The sequence below is a fragment of the Ursus arctos genome, unplaced genomic scaffold (assembly GCF_023065955.2).
Source record: "Ursus arctos isolate Adak ecotype North America unplaced genomic scaffold, UrsArc2.0 scaffold_3, whole genome shotgun sequence".
Classification (NCBI taxonomy): Eukaryota; Metazoa; Chordata; class Mammalia; order Carnivora; family Ursidae; genus Ursus; species Ursus arctos.
In genome coordinates this window covers 89,367,746-89,393,586 of record NW_026622985.1, presented here as the reverse complement: position 1 = coordinate 89,393,586, position 25,841 = coordinate 89,367,746, and the positions used below count along the sequence as shown (strand labels likewise).

General features: G+C 43.5%; 1 protein-coding gene across 1 annotated transcript in view; it reads right to left on the bottom strand.

Moving 5' to 3' along the window:
- The window catches only part of TMEM178B (transmembrane protein 178B), a 333,995-nt gene extending 309,070 nt beyond the window's left edge, over positions 1 to 24,925 (bottom strand). Inside the window, exon 1 of the mRNA XM_057304458.1 lies at positions 24,234 to 24,925. Coding sequence (XP_057160441.1) covers positions 24,234 to 24,615 — 382 coding nt within the window. The 5' untranslated portion in view covers positions 24,616 to 24,925. The remainder of the gene's footprint in view (positions 1 to 24,233) is intronic.
- Between the last annotated feature and the right edge of the window lie 916 nt (positions 24,926 to 25,841).

Below are 25,841 nucleotides of genomic sequence, written 5' to 3'. Positions count from 1 at the left end.
ATAAGTGAAAACGCCCTTAAGCCAGAAAAACACTGTACAAATACAAGAGAGGGTTATAATTAACCTAGCCACAGAGCTGCCTTAGGGCTGGATTAAAATACACTGTACCCCTCTGGATCGACAAAGTGTGAATATGGTTAAAAAAGAGGGACAGCTACTCCTAAACAGAGACAGTTGGTGTGTGGGCAAACCCCCATAAGCATCTTCTATGCCAGGAAACCTGCATATGCTTAGAAATTAGCACGTTTCTGTTGGCCTTATAGCAGCAGTGTAGGAGAGCTCGCAAAATGAAATCCGCAACAGGCAACACCACTGCCAAACACAAGTGTCCCAACTCCCAAGAAATATATTGAGCACCAGCCCCGATCAATGGAATAAAATACACCCTGCGCTATTGGCCAGAGGAACCCCCTACAGAGGACACACACGTGATAAACACAACAGGGCCCCTGGCAGAGTGACCATGTTTTGAACACTGACTGTTATGGACCAAATGTCTGTGCCCTCCCCCCCATCCCAATTCAGATGTCGAAATCTAACACACACACACACACACACACACACACACACACACGCAACGGTTTTAGAAGGTGGGGCCCTTGGGAAGTAATTAGATCATGAGAGTACAGTCTCATGAATGGCCTTAGCACCCATATGAAAGAGACCCCAGAGAGCTCTCTCATTCCTTGGGCCAGGTGAGAAATAAATGTTTTGCTGAGTAAGCCACTCAGCCCCTGGTATTGTTGTTACAGCAGCTCCAATGGACTGAGACTCTGACGCATACATTTCAAAGCCTATGAGTGCAAGCCCCTTTTGATAAGAGAAAAGTTCTAGATAGTGGAACTCCTTCTGCAACCTGACAGACGATGCCCCAAAACAGTACTTTTTCTATCTGATTACAGTAAATTTTCCAATACAATGAATGCTTTGTTTGGCTGAACCATTCAATAGTCATTCACACTCTCTAATGAAAATACTAATTACCAAATCTCTGCATTGCAGGCAATAAAAAGGGGTTGCTAACCTCTTCACAGTGCTCTAGTTCTGCCATCAAGTAGCAATTAGTCAGTGGCCCTCCCTCTTTTTCACGGATTCTCACCTCCAAATATCCCAACCACACCTACTGAAAAACTAAGATTCACTCAAACATACAGGTAAGCGTACAGCCTGCACACGCACACTCCTACACACACTATCCAGGAATTAGAAGAAGAAAACTGGGGGTAATGACGAGGATCACAGAGGACCTTCCTATTTAGATTATTCCTTTGCATTGGCTAATTCAGGAAGAGCAGGGCGTCAGCTCTCTGCCTACTGGAAATGTAACTTTTAGTATTACGGTCATTAAAACTAGACTCCATCACAACAGAAATATTTGATACCTACTAGAATCCATTGTAACAGAATATGCTACATATATTTTTATTTCTAAGAGAGCTATCTGTCATCCATCAGTCTCCCCAGCTGCTGTCAGTAAGGAAAATAGAAGGAGGCATAAAGACATCATGAGATATGTTTCTTTCGGGCTTGTTATCATCACAGCAGCTTCCAAGCCACCAGAACCACCATCTCAGAGAAGCTAACACATCCTGTGCCCCAAGCTCCAAGGGCATCTCCACCTGTACCTTCCACCATTTCCACTAAGGCTCTTTAAGCAGCAGGTGAGGTCTATAGCTGAAGAAATCAATGTTTAGCCCATGAACACAGGCAAAAAGACAGAAAGAGGTAAAAACCTATTCTTCCAGTTTTTAAAGGTTAAAGGGAAAAACAGAAGGACTGCATGAAACATTTTATTGTGATTCATTAATTAATTAATCAAGAGTTTGACAACAGGCAACAGATTTGGAGTAACTTTTGCCAAACCCAAATTAGATTCAAAAGAGCCAAAATATTTTTTTCCCACATTTGCAGGTTATAGACTTATAATTTGGTGATTTATCCAATGTTCCAAAGAATGCATCTCAAAGGATTATTTTAATAACTCAGAAAAGTACTCAAATCAAGCCTGTGGAAATTAATTTTTTCTCCTTTTCAAAGATCCATGGAATGAAGTAAGAGCTTTGAGGGCACTTAAGTCAGAATCTGTCTACTTATAAAGTAGCCAGGCTATTTAAAGGCATCTGGTTGTTTAAACAAACATTAAAACGTATACACGAATGTTGACTGTCTTTGAAATGCCTTTACTTCTGAGAGCTACATCATTTTCCCATTGCTCAAAACACTTTTGGAATGCTTCTTTGGAATAATTTTCTAAAATCAGCTTATTGTCACACACTGTACAGACATATGCATGCATGCAAACACAGTCAACCCTCACTTAAATCTACAGAACTTCAGAGTGCATAGTCTAAAAATAATTTCTATTTGGTTGAGCATGCTTTTATGTATTTATGTTAGAATACAGGTGTTTTGGAACTTCTGTAAATTTATGTCAACTAAAATAACACAAACACATGATGATTAGAAGCCAGATTCTATCAGGAATATCTAGGAGGCTGATCAGTTTTCCCACACCCCCCACAAAATTCAGCCCGCTGTCTGCTCCAAGCTGGCTGTAGAAAATGCTAGCTAGCATCTCTCACACTTCTACAAGAAGAAGGAATGTGTATAAGTGTTTGCACTTATACAGAGTACAGAGTGAGAACTCTCAGAGAGAAAATGACTGCTCGAAATATCCAAAGACCTTAAAAATGGACCCATCCAGTAACTCCCAAGTCAGCCTTTAATTATAGAACATCTGGCATACCCAAACGTACTGAATTAGAAGTTATAGAGTTAGGGACTGGGAATCTGCATACTTTTAAGCTGCACAGGTGATTATAATCATAGCCTGAGTTAAGAGAGACCATTTTCATTTTACAGACAAAAGCTATAAAACAAAGGGGGGCAGCCACCCCAGGTAAATGGCAGAGCTGGAAGTAGGAACCAATGCTTTGACTCAACCTAGCAGAGTGTTCATTCAATTAAATGTCACCAATGGCTGTGATTAATGACAATAACACATTAATACAGTTAATACATACGAAATTGTGCTTTGCTATGAATATACAACAGTGCAAGTCAAGCTTCTGTGCCCAATCAAGAGATTACAACATAACTGAGTCTGACCTGCATCCCTATTTGAAGACCTCAGCTTATGGTTCATTAAAAGTAAATTGCTAGGCACATTCAAGTCCATTCAGCAAACTGACAATTCAATTCAGAATGAACTAATGTGTGAACCCCCAATCAGAACCAGACCTTTAAGAAAGTGAAAAAGGGTAGCTACTTATAATAATGTTAGAAAAGAATGGTGACCACAAAATACTCATCCCGCCTAATAGCTAAAATTTCACATTAGAAATGTATTCCTTTAGCCTAAAGCTGGGTCTCCATATCTGTAGCAAGTTCCTCTGGGAAGGGCCAGCCATTGAGCTTTATTGGTCATTTACAACTGATAGTGAAGGATCTGCTCAGACTCTTTTTTGAGATGAAGAGTTAGGATAGGAAGGAAGACGGAGAAATGTTTTAATTGACATAAATGGGATTCTATCAAGAAAGGAAAAGATTCCAAAAAGGGACACAGGAGTCCCCAAAGACAAACTTCACAGCTGCCCCTAGATCGGTTCCGCTGTTGATGGTGCTATGTGGTCAAGGTGACTTTAGCAGAGTTGAACAGTTTTGCTTAAGCTTTTTTTTTTTTTAACCAGATTTTTGTTTGGTTTGGTTTTGGTTTTTGTAAATCAAGATAACGAATATGGGGGCCAAAGAGAGATTATTAAAAGAACAAACTTCATTTGAAAGGTGAAGACAAAGACCACAAGAAATTACAAGCTGGAGACTTTCAGATATGAAATATTTTAGAAATTCTATGCCATAAGGCATTTCTGGCAACAGAGATCACTTTGGAAATTATCTAATATAGAGACTACATATAAATGATCCTGTCTAATCCATTCTATTTTCTTGCAAGTTTTAAATATAATAACAGCTAACACTTACCATGTGCCAGGAACTATTCTCAGGTCTTACTTGTATGAATTCATTCAACCCTTACAATAACTCTATGAGGTAGATTAAAAATAAAATCTCCATTTTACAGATAAGGAAATTAAGGTCTAGAAAAGTTAAGTATCTTGCTCAGAGTCATACAATAAACAGTGAAGCTACAATTTGGAAGCAGTATAACTCTACACTGTTAACTACTTACACTCTAATGAAGATATTTAAAACAGGAGCCTAGACAAACCACTTTACACATACATGTTTTAAAGTTGGGCTGATATCAAAAGTATTTTTAAAACTGTATTATGATAAACCTGATAAGCCCTGGATTTCAAACTCTAGGCCCTTTCAGGTAGCAGTTCTGTATTTAATCTGGTATAAGTGATTAGGGTTAGAAGAACATTCTCCCATTAGCATTGGGGAAATTTTTCAATATCAAAAGTCTCAAGTGTCATAACTTCAAGTGAGTGAATAGAAGAGGTAATAAATTGGAGAGATGCCTCTTGACTGGGAAAAAGTCACAGGGATTCCTATTTGGGGGAAGGGAACTTGCAGCAGGGAGCTCTTTTGCTAATGTCATGAATCAGAATAGAAAATCACGAAAAGAGGGGCGCCTGCATGGCTCAGTTGGTTAAGTGTCTGACTCTTCAGCCCAGGTCTTGATCTCAGGGTTGGGAGTTGAAGCCCTACATTGGGCTCCACACTGGGTGTGGAGCCTACTTTAAAAAAACATCATGAAAAGAAAATTTTGGCAAGTTGAGATAAAAGGAAGGTCTGGTTGTTTTAGGAGAATACTAAATGTCTGGTGGATAAGTTCTGTAAGGAGAAATACTGTATACACTAAGGATAATGAGATTTGAAGGAGAAGGCTGCAAATTTAACATGATGAAAATACTAAATTTTTCAGGACCATGGACAGACTCCCACGGAGTTCTATTGGCCAAAAGGCTCAAGGCTGAGTGGGTTCTCTTCAACTTTGAAATAATAAGCACAATTAAGTTAAGCAATCTTTGACAATACCTAAAAATTTGGAGGAAAAGTACTGAACTAATCTTTTATTTCTTCAAATCTTGTTATAAATGCATACAGATAAATTTAAAAATGAAACTCTATGACAATGCTAGTATCAGTAGAAGGATCTATCGTTTATTGTGCTAATCTAGGTGCAAACAGTTTACATGTTGTCTTAATAGTAGTTGTAATATAGGTTTTCACATTAGAGTTGAGAAGAGATGCATTATATTATTATATACGTGAGTAAATAATGAAATACTAGCTACTTTACCAGATAAACTCTAAAATCCCAGGGGCTTACCTAAGAAGTTTATTTCTTGCTCACTAAAGTCCAATCAACCAGCAAGACAGGGGAGACAACCATTTCCTGTCATTCAGAGACTCAGACTTCCCAAAGTTTTGTCATCTTCAATTCTTGGCTTTCCCAATGTCACTGTTGGATTGCAGGCATCCAAATAGAAGAAAGAAGAGAGAAAGTAGGGGATCACACAGGAGGATTTTATGGGACAGACCTGGAAGTGGAATATATTACCTATAACCACATATCACTGGTCACAACTCAGTCATATGGCCACACCTAACTGCAGAGGGTGTGGAGGAAATAGTCTGGTTGGTACCCACAAGGAAAGAGAGAGAAGTCTGGTAAACAGACAGCCACTCTTTGTTCGATGGGCAATCATTTGACCTAAAGTAAATTTAAAGCATAGTATAACAAAATATTTAAAGTGGAATACTATTCTATCAAACTATTTCCCCCTCAAGTCTGGGGGAAAACCAATTACAAGCACTCAAAACAAGAATCTGGGCAAGAGGTTAATCATGGTGTATGGGATGCAGTTCTGAGTTTCTGCCCATCAGAGGCTGCCAATGCCATTGGAGAGATATGGCTTGGTTGTCCGGAGCCACCATTAGCACTTGTACTTCCCTTCACCCCTCTGGTCACTCCTCCAGATGCGATGATAAAGGAGAGGTAGGAGGACAACACAGGAAAATACACAGGAGCATCTCTAATACAACCCAGCACTATGAGGCAGCACCCAGGACTGTGGGGGGTGGAACGAACATGGAAAAAGGCAATGGTCCCAGATTAGTTTCACTATTCATTAGTCAGGCAACAGATGATAAACTTTTTGAGTCTCAGGCACCTCGTGTGTAAAATGGGAATAATCATACCTACTCTGTATGCCCCACATATTGGCGAGGTGGCTCAGGGTTTGATTGGTGGGGGGAGAAAAGTATTGATGAAAAGATGTGATTGAGAGAATAAGCAGCTACTGAAAGAGAGAGCAAGTAGGTGAGAGAAGATTAGGCAGAACGGCAACATACGGAATAAGCCTATTACTGCGACAGTTGTGGGGAAAAGTGCCAATAACCCAACGGGGAAAAATCACAAGCTAAAAAATTTCCAAGCACTTGAAAAAATAAAATTGGTCATGACATGAACGTTGAAAGACATTTTATGGAAATTCAGAACCTACGTGCTTACAGATGGAATCACAAACCAGAAGGGTAAGGAAAAAAGTCAAAAGCTAGGTACAATTATGGGTAGCAATGAACGCCATTTCTCACATGGTTTCCAAACTGGGACCGAGTTTCCTTCTATTTCGGAGTAGGAGGCAAAGGTGAAATTATATACCACCTGCTCCACTAACTTGCACCCGTTATTCTTTGTTTCTAGAACTTACAATTTTTCTTAGAATTTTGAGTCCTTATAATCTCCAAGGAAGAAATAAAAAATCCTAATGACCTCCACACTTTCTCAAAAACCATGCAGACAAGTGACTGCCTATCAACATGGCTCATAATTTTTGCACAACATCCAGGCTCTTTTCTTCACCGGGAAAGGAAGATTTTGTGACTTTAATTCCTACACCAATCATACACAATAGTTGTTGTTGAGAGGCTACCAGAAATTCGTGGACTTTGTTTTCCAGAGAAACTTACAATATAATGGACAAAGACGACTAATTCTGCACCACCATAGGTTTTCAGTCATTTAATCAGTGGCTTTGAAATGCAGACACAGTGCAGCATTTTTAGGATGACAAGGCACGAATGTGGCTATTCAGCCTGAAAATAAGGCAGCTTTATTTCAAAAATGACCTGAATGTCATCAGAGCCAAAGCACCCTAAGATTCTCATTAAAGTGATGCTATTAAATGGAAAAATGCAGAACCCATTGGCTAAAGGGTCCTACAGCACCTACTAAGAGAGGTTTAAGGATGAGCTTTCCTGTCTTTAAAAAATAAAATCTTTTAAAACTTTTCAGAGCACCATACTTCAAGAGACAACGCATCACATTCCCTCTAACACCTGAGGGCAAAATGTCTCAGAATGTCCAACCAATCACCCGCCATCTGGTGCCGAACAGTTAGGCGACTCTGACCAGTTCCTCTTATATAAAGCAGAAAGCAAAGGCAACATGCATAATCAGAATGGACTTCACTCTCCAATCCTGCTTTCTTCTGACAAACTCCCATTAAATGCTCATTGACAATAAGATGCTGACCTGCTATAGAAACTCTCCTTCAAGAAGCTGAAAGGTCTTAGCTCAAATTATTCCACAAGCTAGTAGAGGGAGCAAGATGATTGATAACTTGCATCAAGAAAAATAATCCTGGGACACCTGGCTCAGTCAGTAGAGCATGCTACTCTTGATCTCGGGGTTTCAAGTTCAAGCACTACATTGGGTGTAGAGATTACTTAAAAATAAAGAGAAAAATTTTAAAAAAGAAAAGAAAAATAGTCCTGCACCTGAAACTAATACTATACTATATGTTAACTAACCGGAATTTAAGCAAAAACTTAAAAAAAAAAAAAAAAGAAATGCAAAAAATAAACAACTAAATAAAAATTTTTTTTAAAAAAATTAAAATGTTTTCTTGCCTGGTATCCAGATTTGGGGATAGACTTAGGAAGGTGACCTTTAAAAACCCTGTTATGCTATTTTTTCCTTACATAAAAAAACTAAATAATGCCCACCACCCAAAACAAAAGAAAGAAAAAAAAAATAGTCTTGGATTTTTGTGCCCTGGTTCATCTAAAACATGTGTTTCTCCCTGGGCCACACCCCTTTCTTTCTACCCTTTTCTCTACCTTCCTTTCTGCCTCAACCTTTTCCAGCAATAACTCCAGCAATTCTTCCCTCTTTTTTTTCCTGTACCATCACTTTTGTCCCTAACAGGTCATCCCATCAGCCTACAATCATACTATTACTTCTCTAATTTTAAAAAAAGAGGGGCACCTGGGTAGCTCAGTCGGTTGAGCGACCAACTCTTGGTTTTGGCCCAGGTCATGATCTCAGGTCATGATCTCAGGGCCATGAGATTGAGCCTGGGTCAGCTCCATGCTCAGCAGGGAGTCTGCTTGAGATTCTCTCCCTCACCCTTTGCCTCTCCCACTCAAGCGCACACACTCTCTCTAAAACAAATAAATCTTTAAAAAGACAGTTTTAAGTCTCTCTTAATGGAACCTTCTCAGTCCAACTACCATATCTCTCTCCTTACTGTTACACCAAAAATCCTTTAAAGAGTTATCAGAACTCATTGTTTCCTATTCCTCCCCTCATCCCATTCACTCTTGTAGCCACCACTGAAGTCAAAAATCTCCACGTTGTGAGTTCAAAGTTCAGTCTCTGCCTCATCCTATTGACCACTGGCAGCCTTGCACACAACTGCTCACCTCCTCTCCCTTAACACACGGGCTTTCCTTGGCTTCCAGGGCACCACACTTTGCTACTTTTTCTCTCACTACCCTAGCTCTTTCTTCTCAGTACCTGTTGCTGAGCCCCCTCACCTCCCTGAGCTCTGTAAAGTCAGTGTGCCCCAGGACTTAATCTTTGGACCTCTCTCTTCTGTACTTGCAGTCACTTTCTAGGTGATCTCATTCGCTCTCACGACTTTAAATACTAGACACTGAAGACTCATCCCAAGTGAGACTTCTTCCCTGAACCCAGGCCGGTATTTCCAACTAACTGTTGATATCTCCACTTGACCATTTGAAAGGTATCTCGAAGGTTATCATACCCAATATAGTGGATCCCCAAATCAAGATCCTCCTACAGTCCTATCCATCATATTTTTTTATTAACATATACTGTATTATTAGTTTCAGAGGTAGATTTTAATGATTCATCAGTTGCATACAATACTCAGTGTTCATTACTTCAAGTGCCCTCCTTAATGCCCGTCACCCTGTTACCCCATCCCCTCAGCCACCTATCCTCCAGCAACCCTCAGTTTGTTTCCTAGAGCTAAGAGTCTCTTATGGTTTGTCTCCCTCTCTGTTTTCATCTTATTTTATTTTATTTTTCCTTCCCTTCCCCTATGTTCATCTGTTTGTTTCTTAAATTCCACACAGAAGTGAAATCATATGGTATTTATATTTCTCTGACTTATTTCGATTAGCATAATACCCTCTAGTTCCATCCATATCACTGCAAATGGCAAGATTTCATTTCTTTTGATGGCTGAGTAATATTCCATCGTATTGATATATACCACAGCTTTTTAATCCACTCATCTGTCGATGGACATCTGGGCTCTTCCCATAGTTTGGCCACTGTGGACACTAGTGGCAACACACTCCACCAGCTCCTCAGGTGAAAACACTTGGTGCCATCTTTGACTTCTCTTTTTTTCCTCCACCCTGTATCTAATCCATCAGCCCATCCTAGTAGTTTGCCATTCAAAACATATCCAGTGTCTTCTCCCATCTCCAGCCACCATCTCTGTTGGCTGCTCCCCGTTTCTATACAAGCCCCACTATAATTTATTATTAGCTCAGCAACGCAAGTGAACCTTGAAACCGTAAGTCTGATCATGCCACTCCTCTTCTCAGAACCTACAATGGTTTCCCATCTCACTCCTTCCTATGACCTTCAAACCCCATGTGGGGTGGCTCTTTACTGCTCTGACCTATCCTACTACAAGCTCCCTCTTTGCTCCCACTGCCAGCCATTCTGTAATCCTCACTGTGTCTCCAACATCAGGGCCATTGCCCTTGTGCTCCTCTGACTGAAGTCTTTGTCCTCCAAATATCCCCAAACAAGTTCCCCCATCCCCTCTTTACTCAGAAGCCACCTTCTCAGTGAGGGCCTCCCTGGCCATGCCATCTACAATTTCAACCCCACCTCCTCACATTTCCTATCCGTTTCCATGCTTTCTTTTTTCTCCTTAGCACTAATCACTGTCTAACATATTACATATTTTACTTATTTACTTTTTAATTATCTCACCAGAATATAAACTCCACGTGGGCAGGGAAGTTTGTATATTTGGTGCACTACTGTGCCCTAATCCCCAGGACAAATAATGACATGTTAAGTATCACCAAATATTTCTTGAATAAATGAATATGTAATTCGTATTATTTACTCCTGCATCAGGAAGGAGAAGCAGAGTGAAAAATTGTTACCCCACTGGAAAACGTCACCCTCCTCTCGGATACCATATCCTCAGGACATCACCAGGACATAAGTACACTCAGCTCTATGTGTCTGCAAGTCAAGAACCTTAGCTAAGGAGCTTTGTGCTGCCTTGTGTACCTTTCTACCCCCTCCAAGCCCGCCCCACATCATGTTGTGTTTAGGGCCTCTACCTTTCCGAACTCCTCACTGATGCTGTACCCAAGCCCACCCAAGTGTCTTAAAAATCGGTGATCAGATTACAAGAAGATTTTCTTTTAATTAATAAGACAATCAAGAACCACCGCAATCCATAGTATGTGAGGCCAAGGGAATTGATCCTGTATTTCTCCATCCGGGAATTCTTCCATTAAAACAACTGAGTGTGTTTTCAATGCAGCTACAACAGTGGACACAAGCCTCCTGGACTGTAAGTATGGTATGCCAAAGTCTTTACTACAGGACTCATCACCCTGAGAGAGCCCATTTCATTCTTCTAAATAATAAAGATCTCAATACAGGGATATCATTGTTGTTCCTAAATGCACTTCACTGCCTGGAGACGATCTATTTTCTGTGAAGAAGCCGTTATGGTCTCTGATACAGCTCCCTTTTTAGCAGCTTACTGATCTACAAGCGCCCAGCCAGCCACCACGCCACTACGGATATGGGTCATAAAAGCTGATACGGGCATGCTGCTGGCATAGGAACATAAACGTCCTCCTCTGAAATGTTAACGACTCTGCTGACCCAAAGAGATGAAACGCCACCTTCCAGTTTGAAATAAACCTCTGAGTTCCTACAGGTTTTAAAATAAACATAGACGGCAAAAGACAGTTTTCTAGAGTAAGGGTTACCCACCCTTTTATGACACTCGAGATGGTATATAGCTCATCAATACTTTTTATCATTATTTTTTACACTTAATCCAGCTCTTCAAAATGCCAGTCTTGTTGGAATTCCTACCCAATGGTTACTGCTGAAAGTACAATCTAAATTTTTTATCTGAGCACTTTGTACAACTTGGGCAGAAGGTGTTGGAAATCAGTTTTCTAGCTTAAACCCAGTACAGATTTAACTAATATAAATCCAGGAATTAGAGTGGTCATAGGAAATGTTTCCTTGACATGAATCATTTATTTAACCTAGTTGAGAGAGCCAAGCAATGCGGCTGTATCTATATTTATCTGCTGAAAGCAAGAGAATTAATTACTCTACTGATCTGAATGACTCGGCAATGGGCTCTGCCCTGAGCAGACTGTATGGCTGAGGGAGAAGTCCTGCACACCTTCACTGTGAGATGACCCGGCCAGAACAGCAGTCATGGTCATTTTGGAAAAGAAACCTCTGAGAAGTGAACAGCTGTCTCGTCCATTGTTGACCTAGGACTCGGTGGTCTTCATCAGCAAAGATGGGTCGGTTGGCCCCCTCGTCTTTCTGCCCCCAAACCCCCCTGTAGGACATGGATGGTTTTCCATGAGCAACGTTGCTCACCAACCACAATGGTGCCAGGCGGGCCAGGCTGGGGACAGATACTTACCATGTTTTCCCAGCACCGCGGACCCACTCCCATTGAAAGTCATGAGAAGTGAACTGAGGTAGGAACCGGAGGGGAGGCAGTTACAGAGGCACAGCCTCTATTTCCAGGTCATTATCCGACCAAAATCACTATCAGAGGAGATTCAAGGAAGCTGCCCTCAAAAGGTGGTTGAGAGGGAGGCCGGCCTGAAGACAGTCCTAATGACAGACACTGAAAAACCTGGAAAAATATCCTGAGGGAATGGCCACAAATGCCAGACCCAGAGGTAAATTTGGAAATCCCTCCATCCATGATAGGAACAAGAATGGAGGTAGCTTCTCCTCGTCTACCATGTTTTGGGAAGGAGCACCAGCCTAGGAAAGGCACGAAGAGGAGAAAAAGTGCAGGATCACAATGAAGAGGTCAAATCCAGGAAACACGGAAATTCTCCTCTTGTGAGTCAGAAATACGGGTGCTTTAAGAAAATACGAACCCTCACAAAGGAAATAAATTGAAGTTTATCATATGCATTACAGAACAATTCACAGCAGGCTTCCTTTTAATAGTGAGTCTCCCTGGTCCAATGAAATTATGGCTCTTTGTTAAATAAGATTTCCAGATCGACTGCATTAACTGAGATAAACCTTCATTCATTCAACAAGTATGTATTAAATACCTATTATGGCCCATGCATTATGCAAAATGCTGCGGATAAAAAGATGAATACGAAATAGTGCAAAAATAGTCTCAAAAAGGAGGGAAACATATGGGGAAATAAAATGTCACTGGTGCTAGGAAGCAAGTGTTTGCTGTGTGACAGAGGCCCAGGAGGAGGGTAGAACAACAAGCAGGATGAGGAGGAGGGGGCCTTAAGGATCGCTGAAGGGTAAGCATGTGTTAACCAGGCAGACTTGGGGGTGGGGGCGAGCAGGGAGGAACAGGGACTTCCAGGCAAAGGAAGAAGCTTCATAAGCGAAAGTTCCTGAGGCATAAAATAGCTTAACCTGTCTGGGGGCCCAGGAGTCCTGCATCAGGGCTGGAGGAGAGCGTGCTGGTATTGAGCAAAGCATGCAAAAGTAGGAGATGCACAGCTGGGGCGGGGGGCATGTTGCCAGACCTGGGAGGCCCACGTGCCAAGGTGAAGATTACAGATCTGATCCTGACTGATAGGCTGTGGGGAGCCACTGAAGGATGTTGAGCGAAGTGGTAACAGGATTCGATTTCTGTTTAAGAAAAATCACTCCGAATAGAAAGCAGTGAGGACAGATGAGCTACAGAACAGGAAACCAGAGGGCACCACACAAGCACAGGTCCTGGGGACCAGCCCGCAGCATCAATGCTGGAACAGGATGGGGGCAACGAGAGAGGCAGGGATGGAGGAAAAGGAAGAAGAAAGGATTCCAGGGCGCGGGACGAGAAAGCAGGTTCTTGTGGCCCCGTGGAATACCCAAGTGAGATACCTGCAGGCGAGCCGTTTGGATCTTAGGCCTGAGTGAGAGATTCCCGGGGCAGCAAGTCATGAGCTTTGGGGGTGAACAGGGCCACAAGCATGAAAGAGGACGCTCAAGGAGAATGGAACACTGGAGAACCCCACGCAGGCTGAGAAAGAAGAGCCAGCCACAGAGACGGAAGAGCAGAGGTCGAGGGGGAGTCTAGCTGGCTAGGTCGGAAGAGCATGCGACTCTTGATCTCTGGGTGGTGAGTTCAAGCCCCACGTTGGGTGTAGAGATTACTAAATAAATAAATAAACTTAAAAAAAAAAGAAAAAGAAAAAGTAGAAGCATGTCCAGGAGCGAATACTGCCCCCACAGCCAGAGGAGGCCCAGTGTTGAAAAAGAAGGAGCAGTCCCAGCCCTGGGGAAGGGGGAGGAAACCTAGAGTCAGGGACCTAGAAGAGCACCGAAGAAGAGGTGAGGAAGGGAAGCAAGCCAGGCCACACATGAGCAAGATTACCTTCCGTTTCCTTTGTGCTAACACACTGAGGGAGGAGGGAGAGCCGGGGAGAGGTTGGAGATGCAGAGGCCAGCTTTTCCCAGAGTGGGAGGTCGCTCCCCTAAGGCAGGACAGGCAGCGCCAGCTGTGTCCACCTCCCGCTGAGCACGAGGAACACCGCGGCTCACCATCACCTGGGACCTTCGGAAGCAGACCTGCCCAAAGCCGCGCGTGGGCACCTCGTCAGCCCAACGGTTACTGAAACATAAGCAGGGCGCCGACTCTACATCAACACCCCCGAAATCCCGTGGGACACTCAGGGTGCCCTAGTAACTTCAGACCCAGCTTTGGTGTTTTAAAGCATTATCGGCTGAAAGTGGAACCCCTGCTATAGTTCTGACGGGCCTTTGCTGCTACAGCTGTAGTTTGTCCAAACAGAGTGGAAACATAGTAACAGAGGGGCCCTTGGCTAAAGTCACCCTCATAATTTTAAGAATGAAGAATCCAAACCATATTCATCAATAATAAAACTACTTCAGGTTGTACCAACCAACATTCTCTACTCAGTCTGAAAAGGGATAAGAAAACTTCTGGAAAAAGAAAGTGCAGTTCTGGTCCTTTCTTATTAATTCTTAGCTCTTCCTCGCCTGGTTCATACTGAGTTCCTCCCCAGGGGCTCAAATGCCTTCCCAGATGTTGGTGTTCTGGTTCATCCCACACACCGTCTCTGTCTCATCTCTTCAAATTTCAGCCTCTGATCAATTTTAGTTTACCTTTCTGACCCTTGAAATTCTTTGTTTTTCTTCACAAGCTGTAGGAAATTTACAAGGACCGGGGTCACTTGTACATTACTCTCTATCTCAGAAAGGAATCGTTTTAAAGCCTCAATTTCCTTTTCTTACACTACATCAGGAGTGAATGAAACAGAATTTTATTTGTGCTAAGCCGTCCCCATGAGCTACTTTCAGGGAAAACTGCTGGTGAGGAGTCACCTGATTCTCCTCTAAATGCTGCTGGCTACTACTTACAAATGTCAGTCACAGATCGCCTCAACAACAAAGTTTTCGAAGAACCGTCCTTAAAGAACCTCCCTCCTATCCACTGAACAACACAGTCTGAATAAAATTTTAACTTTTTTGTCAGGATCATAAAAACTTTCCAAATAGCCTGATTGTGCACGCGTGTGTATGCCCCATTTGCTTCAGATTTTGTTTTTTAAGAAATGAAATAGCAGAGATGATTCTAAAGCAACTTCCCAATTCCATTTGTTTTCTGTCTTGAGAAACACAAACATCATCCTTCATTTTGGGTTTCTTGGTCCCGTGCATACTTTTATAAATACCATGCAAATAATGTTTCCATAAACAATGCCTAATGTTATTTGATCTACCTTTTAACTTCATATAAACCGCAACATACTCCCCATTTCATTCTGTATCCTACTTTTTTCACTCAAATTTTATGTTTACCTATTTGGAAATACAGAGATGTAGTATATTTAATTTAAATAAAGGGCGATAGTTTCCATTGTATGAATAGACACCATGCCTCATTATCCATTTTCCTACCCATGGACACTTACGTTTTTTCGTTTTGCTTATTTATTTTGCTGTAACAAGCAGAGGCGCCATAGACATTCTTGGACGTGAGTACAGCCAGGCTGCAAGGTCATGCGTGTCTTCAGCCTCCTGAGATAGAATCCAGCTGCACTCCAGCGTGGTGTCAGCTGACATACAGCGGTATGTGAGCTCAGAGCTTTCTTCAGGTAAAAACAACCCCAACCCATCCGGGTCTATGAAACACTCCAGGACCTTGGGGAATAGGAGTTGTGTTTGCCTAAATAGAATTGCCGTTATAAAGATGAAGAGAAATTTAGGCCAGAATTGAAAGGGAGATGCTCTGAAGCAAATAATGTGTCCAACAGAGTGAGGTTCGGAATATAGAACAGCAGGGCATTTTAAAATGCAGGAAATGATATAAATTTATGAAGATGACCTAATATAAAGTAAATCGCCTTTTCTTGGCAAAATACTTCGACGCCAAAAAAAAAAAAAAATCAATTGAAATAATTCAGATACTGCAGTCTCCCATAAAACAGCAAATCTGTCAAACGCCAATAGCAGCTTCTACTCCAAATAAACATCACCTGTAGAAGATTCCTGGTGACTCCTGGAACAAGGCCTTTAAACATCATCTCTATGCATACAAATTTATTTAAAAAATACACTTTTTTTCCTGTTTGAATCACCTGTTCGTTGCCTGACTCCTATTTATACTTGCTGTTATTTTTAAATACTGCTGAATAAATTATCTCTGATATGATTTATAAAATCTGGTAGCAGTGGCTGCCCCTTGGCAGAAGGGCTAGGGGGCCTGGGGGACAAGGGAAGTTGGAAGGCAGACTAGACAAGGATTTACCTCAACAAAATTAATTAGTAATTTTTAAATGAGGCTAAGATTTCACCTTATCCGTCCACAAATAACAACTCTAAGAACATCCCCTCTTGTGCAAAGCCTCCCCTAACTGCTCCAAAATTCAAGAGCCACTCGGGCCCCCAGGATATAAATCTCTCCTAGATCTAATCTTGGGGCTTGTATTCATTAGTCTTCTTGCACACTTCCTCCTTTTGTTTGTTCTTTGAGGACAGGAACTATGGATTTCACTCAGGATCAACCACCCCAAGTTAGGTGCCTGACGTAGTTGGAGCTCAAAAGCCATTTTTAGAAAAAATACAGGCAAGTGTTCCTCATTCTACAATGATTTTTAAGTGACCCGAGGGATGTATTCATTACTTTCACTTGTCTTCTATCTTGGTGCTCTTTAAAAGTTTTGTTTTAAAAAAAAAAGCCAAAAAAATTTTTAAGAAGATATGATACTCAAAACTGTTTAAATGTAAGCCCTATGAGGGCAGGAATCTTGTCTATTTTATTAACATCTGTATCCCAAGCAATACCTGGGCTTGTGCCTAGCACCTGTGTGCTCAATAAATGTGCTGAATGAATGAAGATCTTTGGCTCTGAAGTATTCTACACACTGACCAGTAATGCAGTTCCTTTCTCTGTTAAGTTTTGTAATTTCCTTTAATTAATTTATTTATTTTAATTCTAGTGAAACATACATAACACAAAATTCATCATCGTAGCCAGTTTTAAGTGCACGGCTCGGTGGCATTAAGGATATTCACGTTGTTGTGTAACCATCACCACGTTTCTTAAGTGTTTACTTTTTTTAAAAAAAGATTTGTTTATTTGAGGGGGGGCAGATAGAGACAGAGCTGGAATGGGGGGAAGGGCAGAGGGAGAGAGAATCTCCCGCAGACTCCTGGCTGGGGGAGGAGCGGGGAGCACCCCCAGCCCCTGGCCCGTCCATCTCACTACCCTGAGATCAGGACCCAAGCCAAAACCAGGAGTCAGAGGCTTCACTGACCGCACCACCCAGGCGCCACAAAGTGTTTACATTTTTAACTCCAATCTGGAGAGTGGCATTTCAAACCATGAGAGAAGAGGGGAAGTTTTGTTACATGATTGGATGGCGGTAGGAAATGAGCTGCTTTGTTTCCCGCCCCTTCTTCGGGGATGCTAGCTAGCATCCCGGGATGGTCCCTTTCTGGGTCCTTCCTCCCTGGCTTTCCCTTCTCTCCCGGCTCACCTTTTCTCAACCCTCTATCTATTATTTGCTCTCTGTCACCTAAATTTAACTTTCTCATCAAATGTTAAGAGTGTGAAAGGGCTTGAAGTTTATATAATCCAAACTCACTATTTTACATATGAAACGACGTTCTTTGAAAGAATGTATGCATTTCTCAGAAATGGCAGATGTCCAATCCAGATGTTCAAATCAATTTTCTGTCCACTCATCCCCCAGGTCACGCACTCCCTCCTCTCTCTGTGTCCTGTTTGGAGTACATAGTTATAAAAGAATCTGCATCTGAATACATATTTGTGACTTTACTCTCCAACTCCTGGATGTTCACATGCCTGCACCTGAAGGGTCAAGCTAGCCCAGAGAGTGTTCAGGATTCTGCCAGAAGATCTAGGATTACCTACTAACAGCAGAGAGGGAAAAAATTATTTTTAACTGACAACCCAAAGTGGAATATACAGAATCGATCCTGTAACTGATCCTTACCGACCCTACAGTAAAAGAATAAATAAACCAACCTTCTGGAACAGAAATATGGCTCCTGACTTTGTTGACTCCATAAAAAGAACTCACTCCCCCCCACACCACAAATTCCCTGACCAGATGATTACTGATCCAGTGGAAATAGATGTGATCTTCTGAGGAAGAGCCTGATCCAACCACAGATGACAAGGAATTTGTCACTGAGCTAGAGTTTACGTTCCCTCAGGACAGGAACCATGTGATGCCTCTTTGCTGTCCCCCAGCACCTAGCAGAGGGCTAGGCCCACAGCAGGTGCTCAAAACACATCACACCAACCCTCTCTCTCTCTTCCCACCCACGCACTTGTCCACTGAGTCACAGGGCTCCCAACTGTCAACTCTCACTGATTAGCTGTATTTCAGCATGATGAAGGAGGAGGGTGCGACTGAGTGCACCCGCTTGTACCTTGGGGCAGACACACAAGGCGCATGCCTGGGGACACACGCTGTATAGAAAGACCATGGGTAATTGTATGTGTTTGCCTGTAAGCAGGTCAAGCCTCCCTATATTTTAAAACCAAGACTAATGGAACCATTTAATTTTGGGCTAACTTGTCCATCTTCCCCTTCATGCTTCCTAAGAGCAAAGACACCTCATGGCATTCACTCCCTCACATTATGTTCTACACGGATTAGTTCATTAGATATTATTTTTATTCTTTATGGCATAAAGTAGTACCATTTTTAGTAGCATTATTTTTAAGGTAGTACCATTATTTTTTTTGTTTTTTTGTAGTAAGCTCTATGCCCGATGTGGGGCCGAACTCACGACCCCAAGATCAACAGCTGCATGCTCTGCTGACTGAACCAGCCAGGCCCCCCTTATTTTTATTTCATATGTATGTATTTATCATCTGTCTCTCCCTCCCGGAATGTAAGTTTCTCCATGATGCCCAGTCCCTAGGCTCTCAATTAATATTTGCAGAATGAATGAGTATGTCCTTCATGGCTCTAACCTCAGGATCTACCACAGTGAACAAAATAGATACTCAAAAATCATATAACAGTGTGTGTGAGCTTCTGTCAGCGGGTCTCGAAGCAAGGTGTGTGAACCACTTTAAAATGATCTTCCTCCTCGGCACTAAGCTGAAGTCAGTCCTCAAGCAGATCTCCCCTGGGTGAGATTCTAAAATTAACTTCCTATTTCTTTTCCAGTTTGAGGATCAAGATATTGGCCTCTTCTCCATCCCACCCCTGCCCCAGCAGACTCTATGGTGACAAGAGAGTATGGTGGGTGTCATCAAACGTGGAGCCAGAATTCGAATCTTGGCAGCTTCACTTCCTCATCATGAGACTTAGCAAGTTCATTGACATGCATACGCCTCAGTTTCCTCAACTGTAGAATAGCGAGGAAAAAAATAGTAACACCCACCTCAAGTGTTAATACATTAGCTACGATATGTAAAACTCTTAGAGGAGTACCTGGCATCAAGTTTGGCAATTATTATTATTAATCCTCCCCGCCCAGGCAACAATGCAAGTTTCTTTTAATGGAGTTGAGAGAGGGTGAGGAGAGAACAGAGAAGCATGTGAGAATTCTGTGAGTCAAAGATGGAAAATGCATATATTATAGATTTAGTGTAACTGACCATGAACTCAAAACTTCTGCCCAAAACATTCAAGGAGCAAAGTTTCTTCAAGCATAGAACAATATACTTAAATTTAAGCTCAAGTTATCATGTTTAATTATCCTCACCTGAAACGAAGTACGTGCCTGTTCTTTTTAGAGGCTCTAGGCTCCGTGCAGCACTGTCCAATGGAGCCTTCTGTGATGATAGGAATGTTCTCTAATCTGCACCGTCTAATACGATAGCCACTGGCCACATGCGGCTCATGAACATTTGTAATGTGGCCAACACAACTAAGGAAATGAATTTTTAATTTCACTGAATACTGGTTATTTAAAATTTCAACAGCCACTTATGGCTAGTGGCTACCCTACTGAGCAGTACAGCTGCCTGGGATCAGAGTCCCAGGCTCCTGGACCTGGCTCTTCCTCGCTCTCCAGCTCGACGCTCTGCTCCTGTCCCTCCCTTCAGCAGTCAACACTCATGAGGCCAGACTGCTGTTTCACACCCCCATGGCTACGCGGAGGCTGCCCTCTTGGCCTGAAATGCCCTTTCCTCACCATCCACCTCCCAACTTCATGAAAATTATGTTCAGGTTTCACCTTCTCCAGGCAACTTTCCCCGACCCCCTCCCGCCTCACCTCACCCCACTGCCAACACAATCCATCACAGCCTGCTCTGTGCTTCTCCGCATCTGTTTCTGCTGCTCTCATCACCCTGTAGTTGTCATGTATCCCCCGTGACGCTAACAGACTGGGGGAATTTGTAAGAACCAGGTCTTATTCATCGCTGCGCTCTTGTGATGTGAGCCCGTCACATAATCTATGTGCAGTAAATGTCTGCTGTGCACATTATTCATTTGTGAATATATGCAATGTTTTGTTAAAATAAGCCTCAGTCTATGGACAACCACTCCCTGATTATATAGACCAAATTCTCTTATAAGGCCTATTTCCAAATAATGAAAAAGTTCTTAGAGTCTCAGTTGAAGGTCTATTTATTTTAAGCCATATCAATATAACATTTCAGTACAAATCAAAGAACAGAAATGTTCCCTGGAACAAAATCCTACCTGTAGCTGCTCCTCTTAAGGGTCTGGAAGTCTCTTGGATTTCAGAAACTGATCCTGTCATTGATCTGTCCCCCGCGCTAGCAGTGACTTACTAGGGAGACACTGACGTGGTTGAAAAGCAAGAAGACAAGAGGACTTGATTACGGACACAGTCATATGGGAATTCAAGGGTGATCTATCCTTGGTACACCCTCAACCCAATCCTACCTCCAAGAAGGAAATCATTAAAATCTTACCTAATGTGAAAAATAATGATTGTGGGTGATATAGGTCTATTCAGTGACATACACTCTCCAAAAAAAAGTATTGTTTCCCTTATTCCTTAGCAAAACTTTTTTGCTCAAAAAAATCTTCCTTGTTAAATTATGTAGCATCTGTTGCAATATTAACCTGCCCTGGGAGCCACCCTGGTTCATTTTTTTTTCATCACAATTTTCTGACTAATCCTTTATTTGGATTCCCACCCAAGTGTTCTACAATTAGAAGAAGCTCTTGATGGATACAATTCTGTGACCCTGATTTGTATATTTCCCAAGGACTAAGCATCCGGTCAATGTATTTTACAAATGCTTTTCTTCCTACCCTTCAGGAACTTACAGTTCAATCAAACAAATACATATACAGTGACCAGAGATGCACATTTGTTGGTACAGTCATGGCAGTGGGTGTCGAAGAAATGGATGTCAGAGAAAACATGCATCCAAAGAACTTCATCTTCAAATCAGATATAGATTTGACTTTTGTTTTCTTATTAATTATGTGGTTTTGTTTTATTTTAAAATGTACAAACGGCACTTTCAAATGTAATGAACACTGATTTGACAAATGATTGAGTTACGCGGGGCTGTATGATCATTTAGATAAATCTCTAGTTTTCCCATAATACTGACAGATTTTACTCAGGTTTTTTTCCTCTGGTTTCCCTTTCCCCTCACCCAACACGTATCTCCCAAAATTTTAATCTAAGATGTTCCCCCAAAAGACCAAGGACTAGCATATCTTTTGAGGCTACTAATGAAAACTATGAGATAAGTATCTTTCCCTAAGTTGCCTGCCTTAAATTTAAATATAGGGATATCAATTTCTCTTTTTGACTTCCTTCCAAAATCTGCCAATCTAGGAAGAATGCTGATTAAGTCTAGAAATTATGTTCTATGTTATTGGAATTGCTTGTGAATTCTACTAACACAAGATGCACTTATTTCCAAAACATGTCTCTTGTTGCTTAGAAAAGAGAAGATCTAGCTTTCACAGATTATGTTTTGAGGTTAAAAATGAAGATAGTGACCTTAAGTCCCTTAAGATTTGTAAGGCTGGCATGCCATCTATCTCAATAATACCTAACAAGAATGTCAAATGGACAGAAACGGCCCTGGTAAGCGGGTGTTTGCAGCTGACAGTGATTGCTGTATTTTGGGTGATGTTGGGAACAGCATCTCCATTAGTTCAAGTGAAATACAATGCTCTGCCAACTCTGGGTATCAGTGTATTCAATCCCCCTGCTGTGCCGTGTCCATTTTCTGTTGCTGCAATTAAAAATCAGTCGATACAAAGTCAAAATGTTATACACTCTTCCCCTATCCCTTTCCCTGTCACTGTGTTTCCAGCTTCACCGGAAGAACATGTCACTATGGTAACGAATCTCTCTGGTGCACAGACCAAGTCAACCTCTCTAGCCGGATTGCCAGGCAAAGCAACATGGAATCAAACCCTCAAAGGAACCACCAGAAGCCATGGATTCCATCCCCCTTTTTCCAAGTGGAGTGAACCAATGCCAGACAGAAGGATACCCAACCCACCTTGTTGCAAGAAACGTTTAAGAAAGGAAATGAAGCGAGAATGTCCTTCAGCAAGTCCTACCACTGTTTATCAGTCATTATTAACATGAATTCTTCCTCACGTTTCTGCTAACTTCCTACCATTTCAATTGGAATGAAAGTGGACACCAACAAAATGACCTAACACCTCACGAATCTGAGAATCTGAATATTGTTACAGTCACCCCTTCTCAGAAATGATTCTGTTTTCTCTTGCTTTCCTACTTCTAAATCCAAACCAAGTTACTCTCTCCTGGAATTCTCTAATATCCTGCACATCTTCACAAAGTTGTAGAGCTCCAAATGGGTCACCCTGCTCTAATATAAGCCTAACCATGAAGCAGTTGTGATGTTTGTAGTATTAACACACTCATAACTGAATCAGCTAAAATCCCTAGTCATTCTACAGAAGCTACAAAACAAACACGAAAATGGATTCTCCTTCTGGACTTCCCTCACCTATATCTGACTAGCCAAACAGACCATACCCACTGCTTGTCATTCTTAAACAATTGACTTTTTTTTAATTAGCTATTTTTTCTGATCAATTTCAACATTCTTCTAAATCAAAGAACATCAATTCTCACAGATAATATTTTAAAACAGCAGCAAACCTGCATTATAATATTAAGGGACAGTAAGAACTGTTTTCCATGTGGGCCTCAAAGACTTTGCAGATAAGAACATCATTTTCACCTTGGCATCACCATTTAATAGTTGAAGAGAACAAAACACAGCAGGGGCAAAAAAAAAAAAAAAAAAAGACTCAGAAAATCGTACCACATCTTCCAGAATGGAACTACCGTAGAATGCATTTCCTTCTTCAGAGAAATATTAATATATATCAAAACAATATTTCAGTGGATTAACACAAGAGGGTGGTCCCCAAAGTATAAATCATCCAAGACTTACAAATTACATCAGATGAACAGACTTTTAAAAATTATGTGATCACACTAAAGTATCTGAGAAATTTTCATCATTAGCAAATGAAGCCTGTTTTCTGTTTTAGAATACTTTAGGTATTTTTTATATAAATCTTCAGGACATGGTAAATTTTTTTCCTCTGAAGTACCCAGTTTGGTGTTACCCGAGGAATTACTTTTTATGTGTTTATTAGGCCCTGTTAAAATTTGATGCACACAAGTCACTTTTGCAAACAACCTCCCCAACAAGAGATATCAAGAATCATGGTATGATGCTCTGGCCAACAGGCCTGCAGCTGCAATGGGGCAGGGGCTGTGATTTACTGATGTTCATGGGACCAATGCCTGCACGGTGCTCAGTACAGTCTAGCACTTAGCAAACGTTTGTGGCATGAATAAGGCCTTCTCGGGGAGATGTTTCCCCCGAATCAGTTCAACATCTAAAACAAAGATTAAAACTAGGGGGCTGTCTGCCTGACACATCATTCTCAAATTTGGGGCTTCCTCTGTGAACAACACAACACGAGAGATTCCCTCCCTTTTCAGAGACTGATGAAGCATCAGCCTGGATAAAAACCCTGGCCCACGATATTCCACGGGAATCCCATCAGACCAACGCAAGACCAGAGGCCGGCCAGAGACAAGTAAGCCTCCATTACCAGCTACTGGGAGGCAAGTTCTGGCCACTCCGAGGCTCAGCAGGGCCTGCATAACCTGACCTCCTGGGAACAGGACGCCCGAGAGACTGTGGCCAGGCGAAGGGAGGAGAGGGTGGCCGGGCCTAGGAGGCGCCGGGCTGTCCGCAGCGCCACGCCTCGCGCCTCACGCTTACCTTTCCGAATGAGGGCTGCGATCTCGGGGTCGAAGCCCTGCCGGTGGCACTTCCTCCAGAGGCCCATGTTGGTGGAGTTGTACTGCCGGCTGCACTCGTCAACCGGGCTCATGGCGAAGAGCTGCCGGCGATTCCGGGCCCGGAGGAGTTTGCCCTCCCAGCGGTCCAGGCGCGAGCGGCTCGCCCGGAGCGGCAAGTTGTTGTTGTTGTTGTAAATGAAGCCGGGGTCGACCCGGCGGGTGTTGAAGGCCTTGCACCTGTCCCTGTGCTTCCTGGCGTCCGTCTCGTACCAGTGGTCTGAGCAGATGGCCACAGCCAGCATGCCGAGGGCGCAGAGCGCTAGCGAGAGGCCCGTATAGAGCAGTAACCTTCCGGCAGCCATGCCTCCGCTTGGCGGCTACACCATGGGCATGATCCGCCGCAGCCTCGCCTTCCCTCCGCGCGCCCGGAACAAAGCGGCGGGCGGCCGAGCCAAGGGGGAGGGGGACCGGAGGGGGACTCGCGCGGCGGCGCCCCCTCGCCCCCGCCTGCCGGTGCGCGGCCCAGGGACTGCGGGGATGGGGGCGGGCAGCCTAAAAAGTTCTGATTCGGGGAGACTCGGGCGGGCTCCTGGGCATCCTCCGGGGCAGGTGCAGCCTCGGGGCGGCGGCGAGCGGACAAGACCGCCTCCCGTCCCCTCCCTGCCCCGCAGGAAGCGACTGCCCCGAACCGGCCGCGTCCGCACGCAGCCGGGCTTCGGGCGCCGCTGCCCTGGGACCAGAAACTAAACACCGAGTGCCCTCGGCTGCAGTGGAGCTGCCGGGCTTTCTTTGTGCAGGGTAGCGACGGGACCCACTCGCCTGGCTTTTTCTTGGAGTGAGGGGGTGGGGGCTATCACGAGGAGCTGCACGACGACCGAATGAACTCCAGCACCCGCGGTGCGGCCGGCCAGCGAAGGAAACCTCCAGATGCCAGGGCCGGCTGCCCTGAGTCCCTCGTGGGTCTCCCACTTAGCGACTCTCCCCCTTCCGGTCTGCAAGCGACGAAATGTTCTTCCTCTCTGGGTCGGGTCTTTTAAAAATCTCCGTCCTCTGGTCACCAGCAGGTCCGTCCCGTGCTCTGTCTGGCCAGCGCGCTGTGCTCAGAGGCGGGCTCCCCGTGGGCGCACGGTCGCAACCGACCTTTCCGCGCGGGTTCCCGGGTCGTCTGCGTCTGGCCTCGCCATTCAGGAGGCCCCTCGGGCCGACGGCGCGGTCACTCGGACGGCGTTACGGGACGAGCCTTGGCCGGGGGTTGGAGAGGACTGGGCGGCAGCTGGCTGACACGAGGGGCAGGCTGCGCAGAGGAGGGTGCACCCGGCGGGGCGCGCGGAGCTCGGCTCGCGGTGCCTTCAACACCATGGACAGGTCGCGCGATCGGGGCTCACCACCAGCCGGGCGGCCAGCCCCCGGGGCGTCATGCCGATCTCCCCAGCGCCCTCTTCTTCCTGAGTATCCACCCGACAGGTTCCAGACCCGCCTCTCCCGCGACGCCTCTGCCTCACTTCATCTGGCTCCCAAGTAGCCCCGGGAACGTGCTGCCCAGGTGCAAAGAAAATGCTGCAGGCACCGAGGAAAACAGCGGCCCCGG